At 42.1% G+C, this 18,906-nt stretch overlaps 2 protein-coding genes across 4 annotated transcripts; one reads left to right on the plus strand and one right to left on the minus strand.

Moving 5' to 3' along the window:
* Positions 1–3: 3 nt before the first annotated feature.
* LOC102289540 (Usher syndrome type-1G protein homolog) lies at positions 4–10,895 on the minus strand. 3 transcript variants are annotated; one of them, XM_005913805.3, is made up of 3 exons: positions 10,515–10,778; positions 2,730–3,177; positions 496–2,138 (listed from the first exon to the last, which is right to left on the minus strand). In XM_005913805.3, the coding sequence occupies exons 1-3, from the start codon at positions 10,676–10,678 to the stop codon at positions 1,323–1,325; spliced, it is 1,428 nt and encodes a 475-aa protein (XP_005913867.1). In that variant the 5' UTR covers positions 10,679–10,778; the 3' UTR covers positions 496–1,322. The 3 variants fall into 3 exon arrangements, with proteins under 3 accessions (XP_014191620.1, XP_005913867.1, XP_005913866.1); XM_005913804.3 differs by having other exon boundaries at positions 2,727–3,177; XM_014336134.2 differs by lacking the exon at positions 2,730–3,177 and having other exon boundaries at positions 4–2,138; positions 10,515–10,895.
* A 3,447-nt stretch (positions 10,896–14,342) lies between these two features.
* Positions 14,343–18,836, plus strand: LOC102288487 (proton channel OTOP3). Its single transcript, XM_005913800.3, has 7 exons — positions 14,343–14,889; positions 14,970–15,106; positions 16,719–16,777; positions 16,869–17,017; positions 17,172–17,848; positions 18,176–18,334; positions 18,423–18,836. Exons 1-7 carry the CDS (start codon positions 14,508–14,510, stop codon positions 18,591–18,593), a joined length of 1,734 nt encoding a protein of 577 aa, XP_005913862.1. The 5' UTR covers positions 14,343–14,507; the 3' UTR covers positions 18,594–18,836.
* Positions 18,837–18,906: the final 70 nt, after the last annotated feature.

Raw genomic sequence — 18,906 nt, forward strand, 5'->3', positions numbered from 1 at the left:
CATAAAAGACACAATAGACAAAAGAGAAATTGATAAAAGGACCACAAGAAATGACACAAAGACTATAAAGCAACACAGGCAGTTAAAGTTACAGACAGGAAGTGACTAAAAAGAGGTCTTGGACAGCTACCAAAGACACAAATTTACAATGAAGAAAGACAGAGGGACTATAAAGAGATATCATGAAGATACAGTGCAGACAAAGTGGCTACAAAAAGATAGAAAACAACCAAAAATGCATAAAGAACAGCAAGAAAGTAGCTCAATGCATCCACAATGATGAGTCATATTACTTAAAAATGTTAGTGTTGCAAAAAGACACGAGGCTACAACATAAAGAAACAAAATGACAAACTTCAGCAGAGATGGAGGACCAGAAATGAAATGGTTCGACACCAGCTGACAGACTTCCTCTATCAGCTGTTTTAACAGAAGTTTTATATGTGCTGCATAATGTAAAAGTTCCTGAGATAATAAACTCATTAACACTGAATAAATTCAAGCACAACGCAATAAGAATTTCCCCTTTATTTTACGAAAAGATAATAACGTTTGTGAGTGCATCATTACAAAAAGTTCTTTGCCAACATAAAAAGGTACATTCATGCACAGTCGTACTGTGGAGTGCATCCGGCAGCAGACCTTCAGCGTAACCAAATAGCTCCTGCAGTAACCTGAGATAGCGGCGTTATCTAGCACCGCTCTGACACCTCATTGTTTTACTGTTGCAACACTGTTTGTCACTCCGTCTGCGGCTACATTCATACATCACAAATATACTGTTCAGTCACCACTGCATATGTGCCATGAGGTAAAATAACATTTAAATGTAAGAAAAGTGTACAATAAAAAAAACACACATATATTAGGGTTGAGGTTTAGGTACATACAGGTGTCGCAGCTTTCCCGTGAAATTGTCATTACTTCACCGACTGTACAGCATCACTGCATATACATCTTCTTATTCAATTACATGAATAATTAGGTAAAATAAAATTACATATAACTGTAATGTGTAATGCCACCAACTAATATTTCTTACAGGTCCATAGATTTAAATTTTAAATTGATATGATAAGTCACCACTAGATGGTGCTGTTCAGGCATAAAAATGCTGTTTTCTGCTCAGGTTGATCTGGGGTGAAATATAAAGAAATAATGCACAACTTAGAGAACTGCTATCATTAAAAGCTCGGACATTTTATTAATACTGCACAAAATATTTTCTATATTTCTTTTTGCTTTTTGTATTTCGAGCAGCAAATTGCATTCAATTCACAAAGCTGTGGTCCTGATTTCAGACATATGGGCGATACTGAGCTTCACAGCTCAGTATCTTCAATGGCCTCTGGTTCATCCAGAGTATCCAAACGTCTCTTACAGGCATCCAACAGTTTTTTCCTGGGCCCTAGAGGGATGTGGATACTGGTGAGGTCTGTATCAGAGCATAGCAACAGAGCTTCCAAGTCGATCTTCTCCCTCCTGAATATGGGCATGAACTCACTGAGACTCTGAGAGGCCAGGAAAGTCTCCAGAGGATTGTTCTCTGGCTCCATGTCCTCATCCAGCCCAAGCTCAGTCTCCTCCCAGGGCAGCTCCTGCAGATTTCTTTCTTGCAGGCTCAAAGCGCTGCCAATACTATCCTCATCGAAGCTGGGCAAGTGTCGAGGCAGTTTTCCTCGCAGTCGGACGTTAGGCGCTCTCCCCACAGGTTCACTCCCTGCAACGCTTTCCTCTACCCCAATTCCAAACATGCCTCCGCTCATATAGTTCCTCCTGAAAACCATGGTCCCGAGCCCCGGTCGAGTGAACAGCGAGTCACGCCCGGAGTCTGCGCTGATCTCGGAATAAGCCGCCTCGTGCAGGCCTGGGTCACTCATGGCTCGGGAGATGGTGTCAGCATCGTCGTCAATGTCACGGGGAAACATATCACGGATGTTGAGCCGCGACCGCTCTCTGGGGTTGGTGTAGGTGCCCTGTTTGAGGAACATCACGTCATTGCCTAGCTGCAGGCCAGACAGCGAGCGCACGCTTTTCCTCCCATCTTCGTAGATCTTGAACGTACCGTCAACCTGCTTCTTTTTCTCGAGCTTCTTCTGTATCTTGGCCTTGCCCTTGGCTGTCGAATGCAGGGTGGCCTGAAAGTGACAAATCAGACACTGTGGATCACCCAGGGGTCTTTCAGATGATGTAAATAATTACTGTAAATGTCAAACTCAAACAGAGGCAAAGTCTTGCAACGTTTTCAAGTTTTTTACTACTTGTGTATCTGTATGTTCTCACTGTGGTCAATTATGGTCACCCACCCTCCTGCTGAAATCTCAGTCTTTACAATTGACTAGTCAATTGGGGAAAGTTAGCTTTAAAAGTTTTGTTTCTTCTGACAGGGGTTGCATTAAAGCACAGCAAAAGATAAATAAAGGTTGTTTTGAATTGGGATTCACGCAAAGTTACTCTAGTAGAGTATAATAGTGAAAACATGGAGCTGATAATAGACCTTCTTTTAAAAATAACAAGCTTAACAGTGCCGTTTGGGAAGCTAAGTACGTTGTTTTCAAATGACTAAGACTAAAAGGTTTTGGGGGTTAAAAGGCTGACCATCAACTGCAACTGAGTCCAGGGACAGTTATTGATCTAAGGTAGAGCTTTAAATACTAGCTAAAATGTTCCCTGCTCAGTAAAGCAGAAGTTAATACTAAATCAGGGCTTTTGAACACAAAACCAACCACCTGCGAGTATGGCATGTTGGAGGTGACAGTGTTGAACTTGCGGCTCAGAGTGCTGCTGCTGGTGTAGCTAGAAAAGCTAATAGCGTCCAAGTTGTCTAAGGCCGCAGACTCCTTCATGAACTTCCTTGACATGCGTTCATGGTGTTTCTTCTGCAGCTTTGCGCAGTCTTTGATCCGGCGCTCCGCGGCGCGAAACGCCCGATCCTTGAGCTTGCTGACCAGCTTTGGGTTGATGGTAATCTGCTTGGCGGCGATGGAGTCCAGGTAGCGAACGCAGTCCATGTGGCCCTTGGTGGCAGCCATGTCCAGCGGTGTGTGGTAGTCATTGTCGAGACACCACACGTTGGCACCGAAAGCCACCAGGAAGGACAGGCAGTTATGGTGGCCGTTGGCAGCTGCCAGGTGGAGCGGCGTGTTCCCCCAAATGTCGCATTTGTCCGGGTCACCTCTAGAAGTCAACAGAGGAGACGCCATGTTGAATTTATACACAAAGTTTACACACTTAGACAGCTTCTAACTTTATTTGGTGCCGACTCTAGAACAGGTTCCATCCATTTCCACCAAAGACGACCATATTACGGATATCACCTCTTTATGACATCATAAAGAGCCATGCGTAAAAAATATAGGCTGAAATCAAGTGTTTAAAGGAGTTTGACTACTCGCATACACCTTGTGTTTTTATGAGCATCCACCAGTGTAACTGTGCATATGGAAGACACATATTTATGTCTGTACCAGTATTTCGCTGGAAAACAGCTGTCATATAGATTTTAGTGAAGCATCTGAAAAGCACAACTCTAATGTAGAGCAACAACAACAACAACTCCACCTCCTGCAGCTGCTGCAACGGTGACTCGTGTTAATCTGCTGTAAACTCTCCTCCTCTTCCTGTTTTCCCTCCTCCCACACGGCCGGGTCCTGATCAATAATTGAAGCGCAGCAGGTTAAACATGACAGAGGCGACTCTGCATTATTCATCTCCCACACCCAGACTCTTTTTTTCACAGACACCCAGCGACAGTGTTACCACGCACCACAGCAGGGTCACCACCTTTATTGGCACCAACCCTGATTTCAGTTCACGTCTGCGGTGCTGCACCCTGAGTGTGGACTTGAAATCACGTATATCTGAGACGAACCATGTGGGTGTTTATTTACCTGCCAGAAAGACCAATTACATAACAAAACTGAGAAATCTATATCACTCAACGCACAGGAGGAATCCCACTTAAGTAACTCAAAATAGCAACTGGACTGTCTGAAGCAGTAAGTCAGAGATGACAACAATGTTTCCTAGAAACAGCCCAGCAAACATGGCTGAAACATGTTTTTATCAACCACTCACAACTGGTTCCTACATGATGGCAAAAACTGCACTGCTGATGGACAGATGTTGATGTTTCTGTGGACCAGTCAGACCTCTCCTGGTCTCTACTGTTAATAAAAAATACATTTCTTTGTCATCTAATTTGGTAACTAAATGATTGCGTACACAGCTGACACAACATCCACTTCTTGTTTCTTTGCATAGATCTATGTAGATTGTTTGCTTTGTTAACTTTCTTGTCTGGACCATCACAGTCACTGCCTCACTGGTTTCCACATCCTGAAGTCAGGATTTAAAACACACATTTCTACTTTATCTGAGAATGTTTTAACTTGGTCTGAAAGGACAGGAAAAGACAATTCTGCTACACAAACTTTCCCTTGCTACAAAGTCTAAGGAAGTCCAGCAAATGCTGAAGTTACACCAGCACAGTTTCATTTTAAAACTATGTTTTTTATCAGGTTTAGACAGAAAAGACAACTATACTAAGGTAGAGTCATGTGGACTCCAGCCAGTCACATCATATGAGCAAGTGTCAGCACGATGGTGGAGGGGTGATGATTTGAGCTTGTTTGTACCTGGGCACCTCACGGTGCCTGAGTCGGCCATTAGCTCCTATCTATACCAACGTATTGTAGAGTCAAATGTGAGTCCATCTATCCAACAGCTAAATCTCGACCCACACCGGGTCATGCAACAAGACCAACCCAAGCACAGCAGCAAGTTACAGCAGAATCCCTAAAAAAAGAAACGAATGGAGATGCTGCAAAGTCCAGACCTCAACCCCACTGAATGCAGTGGCAGGACCTTAAAAGAGCTGTGCATAAATGAGTGTCTGCATACATCAATGTACTGAAGCAACATTGAAAACAAGCACAGGTCAGGCCAGGTGCCGGTTTTAGCTCATAGTTGAGAAGGTTGACTGCTGCTGCTCCATGTCTTCTCCTTCTCCCGGCTTTTGTCTCCATCTTCACTTAATAATTATCTATCACAGGTGAAAAGTGTGGGCCAGAATTCCTCCACAGCAATATCAGAGACTGATAAAGGGTGACGGGGTCAGTCATTTGAGAGAAGCTTAGAGTGCAGCTGATACTCCTCTGCATCAAAATGAGCCACTTGAGGAATCTGACAGGGATGCTTCCTGGGTGAGGAGTTCTGGGTATGTCCTACTGGTACAGGGGTTTAGCCTGCAAATGCTGGAGAGATTATATTCCTTGGCTTGTGTTTTGAAGCAAGCAGTCACAAGTATCAGAAAAGCATAATAGAAAAACCACCCATATGGGAAAATCCCTTAAAGAAGAGTCAGGTTTCATCTCCAAACAGGTACCACTAGTTCAGAACGTAGAACCCATTCACATCTTGGCAGTTAATACAACATGTTTTGTCTTCTTGGTGTCATTTTCATTGGTGCTCTCACACAGCAGCAGTAATACTGGGAACTGAACAATAACTGTCCCATTTTACAGACAATGACAACTCATGACAATCATTATGGACATTCAGAAGACTCTTTGTTCAGGATTTGGGGCGTGCTGACACCAGCTGCTCTCTGGCAGAAAGCATCATGCCCTTCCTGTGTTTTAAATACACTTGAGAACAACATGCAGCAACACCACATATGAGCGGGCAGAGGGAGGTAAGGGGTCTTCACCCCTTCTCTATTCGCCATAGGAGCGGGGAGCTGGGAGGGCAAGTTGGCCGTCTGGTCAGAGTCTGGGATGCAGGGCCTCCCTGCTGCTGCAGGACTGGGGGTGGTCTGCTTGTCTCCACCTCAGGGAAAAGGGTAACAGGGTCCAGGGTACCTGGACCTGGGGTATAGAGTATGTTTGTCCATCTGTGTTTGTCTCCACGTTGGGCGAGTGCCCTGTATTTGTATATGTGTGCATGAGGGTGAGAATGCATGTTTGTGTCTGTGTGTGTCTGGTTGTCTGTGTCTATTTTTCAGGTCAGGTCTTAAACTCCACCTCTCTGGGAACATCTCAGGCCCCCTCAGGTGTGGGGGCCTGTCTCCCCTCACCACACTCCCTGCCGGTGACTGAGGCCCTCAACTGGTGGTGCGTTGGTGGTTTTCGGTGTCCGGGGCTGGGCCCTTAGATATGTACCGTCTCATTCCTGGTGGCTTCTTGGCAGGACCTGGCGCTCGTGCCTCGGCCGGGCCCCTTCCGGGGGTGGGGGCCCTCGCACCTTGGGCCTCTGGGCCAAGGGCTCGGTCTGTTCTGGCGTGGCTGGCTGCTGGCTTCTGCACCGTGGCTGCTGGGTGACCCCACATCTGGGGTTCTCCTCAGCTCTTCCCAGGAGGGTGGTGCAGTTGCCCCTCCGATGGTCCTCCTTGTGCACTCATTTAAAGCAACTAGTCAGAAACCAGTGTTGCAAGATCCAAAGTATTTATATAAACAAATCTTGCAACACAAAACACCCCTAGGCACTTACTTTAACAGTTATTGTCTATAAATGTATTTTCATTTTACAGGTCACCAGAACATAAAACTATATTTACATTTGCACAACCTGCTTAGTGTTTGTCTTAAAGGATTGAAAGGACTCTGAGAGGATGAGGAAAAGCATTTTGTGCTGAACTATTCAGTGTCTGTGTCTGCTGAACAACAGGCTCTACACTTCATCTGCTAACACCATCCTGACAGTAAGGTAAGCCAGTGGCAGCATCCGCAAAAACAGAGACAGGAAACTGGCAAGAACTGAGAGAAGACCAGTGAAGTGACGGTCATTGGAAGAAAGCTCTATGTCAGGGTGCAGAGACCTGAGACTGAGAGGATGGTTCACCTTACAGCTGCACAACAGCCCAAAGCAAACAGATGAGACAACACTGGAGCAGTTCCAGGACAAGTCTCTAAATATCCACACTTCAATCCCACAAACCTCTGTGGAGAGACCTGAACGTGGCACTTCACAGATGCTTCTCATCCATTCTAAGCTTTGACTGATCGGTAAGGAATAAAAGAAGAAAGCGCCCAAATCCGTGTGCAAACCTGCAGCGGCCCAAGAACCAGAAGCGCATTCCAAAGGGGCTTTGACATAGTACTGAATACGTAGTGCTAAAAGTGCTAAAGTAGTAGCACTAAAGTGCACTAAAGTAGTGCTATAGCAGAGAGAGATCCAAGTTAAAAAATACAGTATCATTATCATTTATCAAGTGTAAGTATAAAGTGAACAAATTTCTCTTTATTTGTGTAAAATGGCAATGGCAACAAAATAAAGTAAAAAAATTAATAAAAGCCAAAAGACAATATAACCAAACAAAAATCTGGACTTTCTACAGAAGATATTCTTTTCAGTTCTTTGATTCTAATGTCTGATTTACTGAAGAGTCTCTTGGTCTCCAAAGACTAGTCTCAGTCTTTACATATAAAGAAATACATGGAATTAAAAATGTTCCTATCTCAGGTATTCCTGGCCAATAAACATAAATGAACCTAGAACTCTCAAAGGGGCCCCCATGAGCCCAGGCTTCGTGAGTGAAAGTCCTGTATGTGATTTATGTTGTAACCATCTACATGTTTTTTGTTTCTTTATAGAAATGTGTTGCATTTTACAATCAGGAAGAGAGTCCTTGTTCCCTCCCTGATTTCTTCATTTTTTGCATTCCTGAAAAGCTATTTAAACCTACCTGGCCTAATGTGAAAAAGTAATTGCTCCCCAATTCTAATAACTGCTTGTTCCACCCTTGACAGCAAGAAGTGCAATATACTGGTAATGAGTCTTTCTCATTGTCTTTCTTGGCCCACTCTTCTTTTCAGGATTGTTTTAATTAAGTCACATTTGATGGATTTCCTGCATGAACGGTCCGTTTGAGGTTATACCAAAGCCTCTCAATCAGATTTAAGTCTGGACTTTGACCAGGTCGTTCCAAAACCTTCATTTTTTTAGACATTCAGAGCTGCCTGTGCTGGTATGTTTTGGGTCAGCTTTAGATCCCCAAAAGTCTTGAGGGTATTTTTTTTATTGGCTTTTGGGTTCTTTCTTTGAAGCAGTGGTTTTCTCCTTAGAACTCTCCCATGGAGGCCACTTGTGCCCACTCTCTTTCTTATGAAGTCTGACCTTAACTGAGGTGAGTGGAGCCTGCAGTTGTTCAGATGTTGTTCTGGGTTCTTTTTTGACCTCCTGGATGAGTCGTCGATGTGTTCTTGGAGTAATTGTGGTAAAACAACTACTCCTGGGAAGGTTCACCACTCAGATTTTGTCCATTTGTGAATAAGGGCTCACATTGTGAAAGCTTTGGCTATGTCCAAAGAAATGGCTTTGTAACCCTTTAAGCCTGGGCATAGCAGTGAAACTGCACTCAGCTTTCAAAAAAAGTAGTTAATCACAGTCAACTCATGATTTAAGAAGAGGGACAATTACTTTTTCACACAGCCCAACATAGGTTTGGATAACTTTTTTCCCCTTAATAAATAAAATCATTATTTAAAACTACATGTTGTGTTTACTCATGTTATTAAAATGTGTTTGTTTGGAACATTTAAATCTGAAATGATGAAATGATGCAAAAACTCACATCTAGGCTTAAATGCTGTTTTAGCTTGAATAGCACAAACTGGGCCAGTCAGGGCAGTGCAGTCAGGTCTGCGTCTGTAATCGGAGCCATATTTGTTCTTTAAATAATGATTTTGCCCACTTTTAGGTACAGTTCTTTTGTAAGCTCAGTGTCAGTGGGGTTGATGAGTGTAGATTTATGACCATTCCTGTTCCTGCTTCTTAAACTGCCCTCTTGTTGTCTTCAGTGTCGTTCTTGTTGTAATGCCCGCTCTGCTGCTCAGCTTTCTTGTCTCTGCTTCGCATGCACTCGATCCATCACTCTGACCTTTGCAGTACCCTGCACTTCACTGCACGCTTTATAAAGCTGCCGCCAGCTGCATGACACAGTGCACCTCGCCCTGCTGTTAATATGCTCCTTCTTAGAGAGCAGGAAGCAAACACGCTGCTTTGTTTGGGCCCTAAAGCCTCCACACGGTGCTCTCTGATACTCTACCTTACTCTATCTGTAACTTATCTGCCCTGAATATAGCCTTACTCCTAAAACCTGTTTGTGATTGTCTCCGTTTTCTCCAAGCTTCCGGTCAGTTTCAGTAACTGAGTTGTGTAAAAATGGCTTGTGTATAATGGCTCAATCAGATTTAAGGCTCTGCTGTGTCACGGATCAGCCCAAGCTTCATCTGTCAGATTTAATATATAGCCAGCACACACAAGTGACCTTTGTATGCAATTAGGCTGTTTAAATGTACAGCCTCCATCTCTTGAAGTGCTGATTAGATTAGTGATGGGGGTTGGAGCAGTTTTATTTTCTCAGTTAAACACAAACTAAAGAACGTTCTGCACGGTTAGATATTTCTGTAAACTGTACAGAAACTAACTGCATTTTGTCCAGTATAATACAGAAATAACTTGAGATTACACTGGAGTTTTGTGGACGGTTGCAGCACTCTTGTGTATATATTGAATCCACAGTCACTGTCTTTAATAAAGGTAGAAATCTGGCTGGAATCCACACCTGGAGACCAAGAAGTGATCAGGTAAGGTTTGTTATCTTGTCAAATGAGCAACCCATTTTTAAATATTCACTACCTCAGATTTGGGACTATGTCTCCTTCAACTGTTCATATTGTTCTTACAGTAATTTATAGTAATTTCTTACTTTCAGCCACTAGACTGTGGTGTTTTACAGTGAACCTTGGCTAACAGACTTGAAGCAGTAAGATTTACTGCTGACACCATTAGGTAATCATTAGCTATTATTAATATCTAACTGTCTTCCGCAGTGTGTTTTTTTTCCTGTTTTCCTACCCTCACTCCCAAACGGTCGCCCCTCCCTGATCCTGCTTCTGCCGGTTTCTTCCTGTTAAAAGGGAGTTTTCCCTTCCCACTGTCGCCAAAGAGCTTGCTCGTAGGGGGTCAAATAATTCTATAGTTTTCACCTTGTTTTGATTTGGAGCTAAATAAATAAAAAGAGTTGAAACAAATTGAAGCCCATGGGTAAGTTACATAATGACCAGAATGAGGATGGAAAAATAGTTCATTTAAGATAGACAGATGGATGATTAGCTGCTGTGCTTCAGCATCAACTCGTTGCCATGAGGTAGTTAAAATACAAGAAAGAAAAACATACAATATCCTATAATATTTTGAATTTTATTGAAGTATAAAAATCATATGAAGTAGATATATATCCATCCACCCATCCATTGTTTTAAGTGGTTTTTAATATTTTAATTGTGTCGTTTTTTTTTATTATTTAATTATTTTTAATACTGTGAATCACAATTAAAAATCTTAAATGTATGACCTCCATATTTCCAAAATACATTAACTAATCTATCTATCTATCTATCTATCTATCTATCTATCTATCTATCTATCTATCTATCTATCACATATATATAATTTTTATACAACTTTTTGAGTACTTTTCTCTATTTTGGTGCTTGTGGTTCTGAACTCACCCTCTGCTCACGATGAGCCGGAGCGCCTCCAGGTTGCCGTGGTAAGCGGCCCATAAGGTCGGTGTCATCCCATCCTCGTCCGGGGCGTTCAGATCCTTCCGTGTGGCCTCCTTTAGCACGTCCAGGAAGCCGTCCCGGGCCGCCCGGTGATACCGGTCGTTCATGGCGACACCTCGGCTCAGTCCCGGTCCGGTTCCATGGAAGCCTGGATGTGGAGGTAACTGTCACTCCGGGAGTCCGGACGGCCTGCAGCGGGACGTAGCGGCGGACTGACTGGTTGCTGGGAGACGAACACCAGGCGTGCTGGTTGTCAAGCGGGGGGCGTGGCCCAGACGATCCTACACACCGCCTTTCCTCATTGCTCATTACGAGCACAGAATTACTTAAAACTGAAATCTGCGAGAAAATAGTTGCCCCAGAGACGTGGCTTTGGGGCAATTATCAGCAATTTATTTATTTTTGATCGAATTTTGAATACATTTTTTTTTTTGCCCTTTCAGTTCATTCATCATCCCCCATTCTTAAAATATTTCTCCATATTAAATATTTTTTATTCTTTTATTTATTTAGAGATCATAAAAGTAATGTATTATTTCTTTAATATGAAATAACAACAATAACTATATATCAGTATTTCAAAAATAATTATTGATACATTAATAAATAATTCAAATGGATTTTCCAAAAAAACATAAGCTCTCAATAAAAGCTAATTTAAAAAACCAATTTAAAATTTAAATTTAGAAAATTACTTTCAAACTCAAAATGGCCATCCCTCCCCTCGGTTTTGGGATTAGCTTCTCCATTTAGCACTTCCTTGACTATGGTCCTTCGAAAAAAACTAACGCAAATTAGCCACGGTGTGTGATGGAAGGAGCTCTCTGATTGGTTACAGAGACTCAGGCTGACTACCTGGGTTTTGTTAAGGTGCTTTTTTTGTACCGATAACTTTGTATTGCTAAACATATATAAAGGCATTCAGTCTCGGCTTTTACACTCTGAACAACATGGAGATAAGAAGTATATGACGGGACTGCAGACAAATGGAGAGCCGAAGCTCCGAGTGTTGAAGAAGGTAACATGCTAACATGGCTAACACTAGCATCACCTTAGCTAATGAAAATATTACGTCCCAGCAGTTCTAGATAGGTACGTTTTTAGTAAGCTAATATGCTCTTCACAAATAAAGCTTGACACCGTTCAGAGCAAGCGTTGAGCCCTGTTACATTTATACACATATATAGAGCAATGGCGGCAACCTACAGCCTTTAAACTCGTGATTAAAATGCTGTCTGCCCAGATGTTACCACACACCTTTCTGGTAGTTAAAGTTAATAGAACTAAAACATCTGCCAAGGCAACGAGTAGAGATGACACGCTGCTGAATTAAGTTCATTTGTTTTAATTAGACGAGTGCACACATTCATTCTAAACTGGACATAGATGATCATCAGGAGCCACGTTCACCTAATCCCAGCCTCTCTGACACAGTATGTCAAATATTCGCATTGAATATTCAGTATATTGCAATGACTAACTGCACCTACAGTACCTATATGCAGTCAAAAATACACATGGGCAAACGTAGTTATTAATAAAATACATTTATATTGCAAACCAAGGCTGAAATTGATTCAGTCTATTAATTTTCTCTGTATGCTCTGTAGGGACTGTCCCAATAAAGGCCCTGAATGTTGAGATCAATACAATAAATGATGTGGAAATAATTTTCACAGAGGTCATAAAGTTAGTAAATCCCTGCTGATATTTTGGCTGATGTTTACATTTTCAATTGATTTGTGTTTGTAGGTTTGCTTGTTCTTGACAACTTGGACTCCTCTGGGTGATAAGGACACACCTGCATCTGTTCCATATCATGTTCATGGAGGATGTTATGGCTTTGACAGCACTTGGTGTTAGCTTTTTGGCATCAGGCACCCACACTAGAAAACCTGCAACCTGGACTTCATGCAGGAGAGACCGCCTCAGTCATGTTCGACTCTGCGTCCTCTGCTTTACCTCCTAATGTCTTTCTGCTTTAACGCACAATTAAAAATCATTCAAAAATAACTTATTTCATGAGTTATATTTCAGAGGAGTAAAGGTTTTTACATAAATGAATGATTTTTATTTTTATTTTTCCATTTTGCATTGGATCGTACATGTGCAGATCGACCGATCACTAGTCATACTGAATTTTAATGTACAGAGCAGGTGAATGTGAATACTAAACTTTAGTTATATTCAGCAGACATCAAAGAACACCGCTGTCAAGCTTAACTGGCATTTCTTTTCAGCTTATGTTCTCAAACTCCCAAGAATAATGCCTGTCTGAATAATTTCTGTGATGATTGGTAGATAGTTTACAGTGTTTGTTTTTCTGCTTGCTAAGGCTGAAAATAATGTGAGAGAAATAAAAAGAAAATCAAAAAATGTCTTATTAAAATAATTAATTTCCAGGTAACAATATGCCCAAAAGTTCAGTTCCTCTGGACATTTTGTCAATGGGAGAGATCACTCATCTTTGATGAGTGATCAAATGTTTCTCCCAATGATAACCATTGACTCCAGTAGAATTAAATCAGCTATTTAAGATTTTAAAAAGAGCTGTTAGATGCTGAAATGCTGCCTAAAGCTGTGGGAAAGTTAAGATTCTTGCAATATATGTGAAAATCACCGCTTTGACCGATTACAGATCCTCCTAACAGCTAAACCGCGTTTGCTGTTTGTATTTTTAATTTCTGCTACTTGAGATTAGTTGGACCTTGTAAGTATGAGAGCTCGGAATCATCTTTGAACACAAAGACGTGGTCTCATACGAGGACAATGGGTTTATTTTACAGCATAGTGCAAAGCTGCCATATTGTAATATCCCCATATGATGACACATGGTCTCAGACAAATCATACATGATCCAGCATTTTACAAAGAATGCAAACTTTCTTCCTGTGTGCTGGTTGACCCTGCAAATCTTTACAGCACTCGTGTTACCAAACTTTTGATGACTGGTGTGCACTTCCTGCTTCGAAAGTGTACATTTTTTATATTCATCAAGATATCTGATTTTGAAGAGGCTGGAAATGTTTGCACTTGTGTCATCTCTTCTCTTTGCATTGTCAGAGGGTTAATATGATCTAATGCATGAGCTAACAGGACAGGGACACGCAGTGAGGAAATGGATTTGCAGATGAGGAGTGGACTCACCATTTTTATGTCACAAATAAATCTTTGATTTTTAAATCCATTTACTTATTTCTCTTTTTTAAATTGGTTTTTTTTTAAGATCTTGAAGTTCTGTTTCTTTTAATGCTTTATGGAATTAGGTTTTTGTGGAGAGTTTAATTATTTTTTGTGAAATCCGTTTGTGATTTGAAATATTTATTAATGAGTTAATACATTTGTAGGCTAATGTCTAAATGAAGAATTAAAAAATGTATTTAATAATGCACATGCTTTGGCCCTCCATGCACAGCAAGCAGACAGCTTTGTGTCATTAAACAGTGAAAATAAAAATAATCAGCTGATCGGGTTATCGTTCCCACTCAACCATTACAGCAGCTCGAAGCGGCGAAGCGATAAGAATGGCGTCACACACCTAAGTCAGGTCCTGTTGCGGCTTGTTTGTAAACTCTACTTGTTGGCAGAGGGCAGGTTCATACATTTCAGTTCTGTAATGCTGTGTACTGACAAACACCACTTACAAGCCTTTAGATTAGATTGTTAGTTTTTTTTTTAATTAATAATTCATTAATTTTTCTATTAAGTAAACTTTGTCCGAATTGCTCAGCAGGTGAATAAAGGACCAGTTTGCAAAGTAAATATGATGCATTTCCTGTGTAGGTGTGTTAAAATCATGACCACACCTACAGCCGTGTGGGAGCCGTGGGAAGGCGCATTAGAGGACTGTCGCGCCCTGTCAGACTCATGTCTCCACGCTGAACTTCAGCTGAAAGGAAAGGAAACAAGTGTCTTTTGAAGACAAGAGGAAGAAGCATGAGCACGGATCGTGATGCTGGAGACTTGGAGCTGGATACTGTCTGTGGGACACCTGAAAATCCCACTAGTGAACCGCTCCAGAGCTCAGACCATCATCAGACTCATGAACAGGAGCTGGACCCGGTGCTGCTGTGGGTTCCCAGTGGGAGACGCCTAATCTCTGGTTTGGTGGGTCTCAATGTGGTTCTGCTGGGAACCGCTCTGGTGATCGGCGAAAACTTCAACCCTGAGGGTCTGAGCCACCAGGAGCCTGAGGTGTTCCTGCTGGTGCTCATGGGGATCAGCCTGATCTGGATGTTCTGGTACCTGCTGTGGGCCAGGAGACATCCGGATATAAGCCCGCAAAGAGACCACCACGCCGGGGGGGTCCCTGTCATCCGTAAGTCCCCGTGTTCGATCTTTAAAGCAGACTGCTCACAGGGTGTGCTTGGATTTTCTAACAGCGCTTTCATGTCACAGTGGCTCTCCTGCTCTTTGCTGCCTTCAGCCTGCTGCTGTTTGTCTTCAGGGTCGGTTATTTGATGAGTACGAGGGAGTGTAAGCCTGCTGCAACGCTGATTTCACCGTTCATGGAGGCTCCTTTTCTCACTCTGCAGGTAAAATCCGAAGGCAGGCTGGAGAACTGGTGCAAGTTGTTACTGAGAGTGCAGGAAGCTAAGTGCTGGAGCTAAACAGAAAAAAGTGCTTATCTTTTCTACACTTAGACCAATCAGTCATCTCATGAAAATGAATATTTTATTTCATTATCTGATTCAAAGATGTTGTCATTTGATGAAGAGAAACTGAGTAAAAGGATCAAATTTCTAAGACTTTCTCATTTCTGTGGCCAAGGCAGCACAGGTCAGCAGGCATTCTAGGGATTATTTCACCTGCGCTTCAGCCAATTTTACCTGTTGACTCCAAATCAAGAAAATGGTAAGATTAGACATTATATAACAAATATTGGACGACTGGACAGCATTTAAAAAGTAAAGCCAAAATTAAGGAAGGTGTTTCTGTTGGTGCTTAAGTCCGTGTCCTTGGCGATGGACAGGGATGGGATATTCACGTTTAGAAGCGCAGGTGTTTCGAAACACCGCTCCGACGCGTGGGTCAAAACGCCCACGACACGTGACCTTGCAGTTTCGACAGGTGAATCAATGCCGGGGAGGTGCCCAGCACATCCAGGGGGCACAGGAAGTCTGAATATTTAGTCAGATTGTTAAGAAGTGGGAAGAAATGGTGCGCAAACCACAGTTTTCAAGCTCACGATAGGCGGTGAAAAGTGGAGCTCATAAAAAGTAAAACATAATCTTGTGATGCACAGTTCTTCTGCAAAGTGGAAAAAAGTACTCTGACTTTTTACTCAAGTAAATATTAAAATCCCTTTTAAGTAGCGTAGCAGTTCACGGCTTGTATATCGAAAGTGACTGTACTCGTGAAATGACACTTCATGTACACGATGGGCAGTTATTGGGCTAAATTTATGAATTTATTGATGTGGGTATATCTTTCATGTTGCAACTGTGGATTTTTTTTATTACTTTAATATTGTATTATTTGCACTCAAAATACTTGTCAATTAGATATTAAGACCTGAAACTGATGAAATGAATGATTAAAACTTGATCTCAGGTCCAACATGAAGTGAACATTATGCTCATTTTCTCTTACATGCAGATGGACTTTTCTATCAGGGAATAAAGGAGAAGTGGATTTAAGGCACTTTTGCCTTAGGTTTAACTTTAGAGTAATCATTTATGTACTTTATGTGTAATTTACTGTGCAGTCACAGACTGTAGGAGACTGCAGCTGTTCCAGTGAGTGAGCAGATATTGCTAATAACCATCATCTAATTATTTCTGTGACCAGATTTATTCTAGCTCCATATTTTCACTCTTGAACTCTACTAGAGCTTTGCATGAATTTGAGTTCAAAATGATCCTTATTATAAGGAAAGGCTTTTGGGTCCACTGAGTATTCTAGTAGAAGGATGCAGCTTTGACAGCTTTGACTAAACTTTTCTCGTTTTTTGCTGTTCACTTTAAGTCAGGTGCTCTTCCTCGGGCTCATCTTTGTCCCTTTCACGTTAAGATTTCAGATCGTATGTCGGCTATTTTCTGTTACATACCTTCACCTTTCCTCTCCACCCTCCCTGACTTGAAAACAAGCTTGCCGTCATTTCGGGTGTGTCCTTTTTGAATAACCAAACTTTTGTTCCTTTTGTAGACATATTTACTGTGGGCTCACTCCAAAGACTGCATTCACAGACACAAGATAATCACAAGGTGCGCATTACTAAATTTGCTATATAAATCATGCATTTTTTTTCATACACCTGTTACTTTGAGAAAGAGATTTCTAACTTTAGGTTTGCAGGTCTGGACTGATGATGATCCTCTCCACTGATCTACTGCTGTGGCTGAACGCCGTGACAGAGGACAACATCCACGTGGAGATCGAGCTGGGAAAACGAAACGGCCTCGCTGATGACGACACACCTGATAGGGACAGCTCAGACTTAGCAGGTAGTTACTGCAAGAAAGGCCACATTCACTCAGGATCCTAAGGTTGTATGGTTGAGCTCACTTTATTCAATTATGACATACGACTTACTAATGTAGCTGCAAGATGGATGCAAAACTAAAAGGAATGTATTTAAAGTTCTCTTCCTTGCTGCAGGGAATTCAACCTGTCAGTGCAACGTGAGCACAGCCTGCCTCGCCTTCAGGAAGGGCTTCGAAATCTTTTTTCCCTTCAACATAGAATACTACCTGATGGCAGGCTGCTTGATCTATGTGATGTGGAAGAACGTGGGCCGCATAACGGGTCCAGATCACCACGTCACAGAGAAGAAGACCCTCTATATTGTGTGCACAGGTGGGATCACATTGGGCCTCGTGTTTGGGGGCCTGGTTCTGGCTGCAGGAGTGACTGCCTTCGTTCTCTATCAGGTCTATGTGAGCCAGCCGGAGTTTCGCCTCACCGCCTTCTTCATATTTTATGGCTATCATTTAGTCGTCATGCCCATCATGTCTCTCTGCTCTCTGGTCGGGCTAATAGTCCAAAGGTTAGAGAGTAGGGCACGCGAAGTGGGGCCTAATCCCTCTCGTAGGCTGGATGTGGTCCTCCTGATGGCGGCGGCCCTGGGCCAGCTCGCTCTGTCCTACTTCTCCGTGGTGGCAGCTTTGGGCATAGGCACCGATGGCCCTCTGGGGGAACTGGATCTGTCCTACTCCCTCTTGAGTCTGCTGGAGCTCATCCTCCAGAACATCTTCATCATTGAAGGCCTCCACAGACACCCATACCTCAGCATCAAGAAGAAGAAGAAGAAGAAGCAGATGAGCAGTATTTTCAAAGTATTTTTTTCTTCATATAGTAGCTCTGAGGTGTAACTCAGAAGTACTGAAGTTTCATTTTTAATATTGTTACATTGTCCTAAATAACCTTTTCTGAAATATTGTTTTCTCAAATGTCATCTTAGTTTATATATTGTGGGGTTTTTTTTGGTTTCCTGTCATGTTTTGGGATTATTTTTGCTGCTTTCTTGTTTTGTTTTTTTTTTGTTTTTTTTTTTAATATGTTCTGAAATGGTTCTTTTTGTGCACCTCAGAGCCCCTGTACATTTTACTGATGTGTTGAAAGGTATTAACATTTTTCATATTTATATTAAAACTCTTTTACAGATGAAGAAAAAAGCACAAGAGAACAAAAAGACAGATATTTCTCTACTGGAGGCCAAAATATCAGCGCCCCCTACAGTCCAGGAGCAGGGGGCAACAAAACCCTGGGCCAAAAGAGTGAGACAAGAGATCTGCGCTTTCCTCATTCTCTCAAATATCATGGTACTACTGTGTTTTATGAACCTGTTTTGAAAGAATATTTTAAAATGTTCAGTATTTGAATAACACGTAGATGTTCCCTCTTCTTTAGCTGTGGCTGATTCCTGCATTTGGAGTCCACCCGCAGTTTGAGAACGGCCTGGGAAAAGAGTTCTTCGGCTTCACCACTTGGTTTATTATGATGAATTTGGGTCAGCCGCTCAGCGTCTTCTACAGGATGCACTCGGTGGCAGCTTTAACGGAGCTGCTCATCTCTGCATGACACGCACAGACTCCATCCCTGTTAGACTACACGAAGCAAAAACCGGATTACTGAATACACAAACCAACTCAAGAACAAGCTCGCCCCTCATCATAGAACTTCATGTTGTTTAAAATATGCAGATGACAGCACCTTGCAGTCTTCTGGCCTGTGCGTCCTCATATATGCACGTTTTTTTTAAAGCATTTTTAAAGTTTTGGGCAGATATATTGGTAGAGCAGCAGATTCAGGACCCCGGGGTCTCTGATGAGATTATTTTAAAGACTTTGACCTTCCTGTCGTCACACGTCGGAGCAACAAGCACTCACGTTTT

The sequence above is a fragment of the Haplochromis burtoni genome, unplaced genomic scaffold, assembly GCF_018398535.1.
Source record: "Haplochromis burtoni strain Fernald_Lab_line unplaced genomic scaffold, NCSU_Asbu1 Contig_6, whole genome shotgun sequence".
Classification (NCBI taxonomy): domain Eukaryota; kingdom Metazoa; phylum Chordata; class Actinopteri; order Cichliformes; family Cichlidae; genus Haplochromis; species Haplochromis burtoni.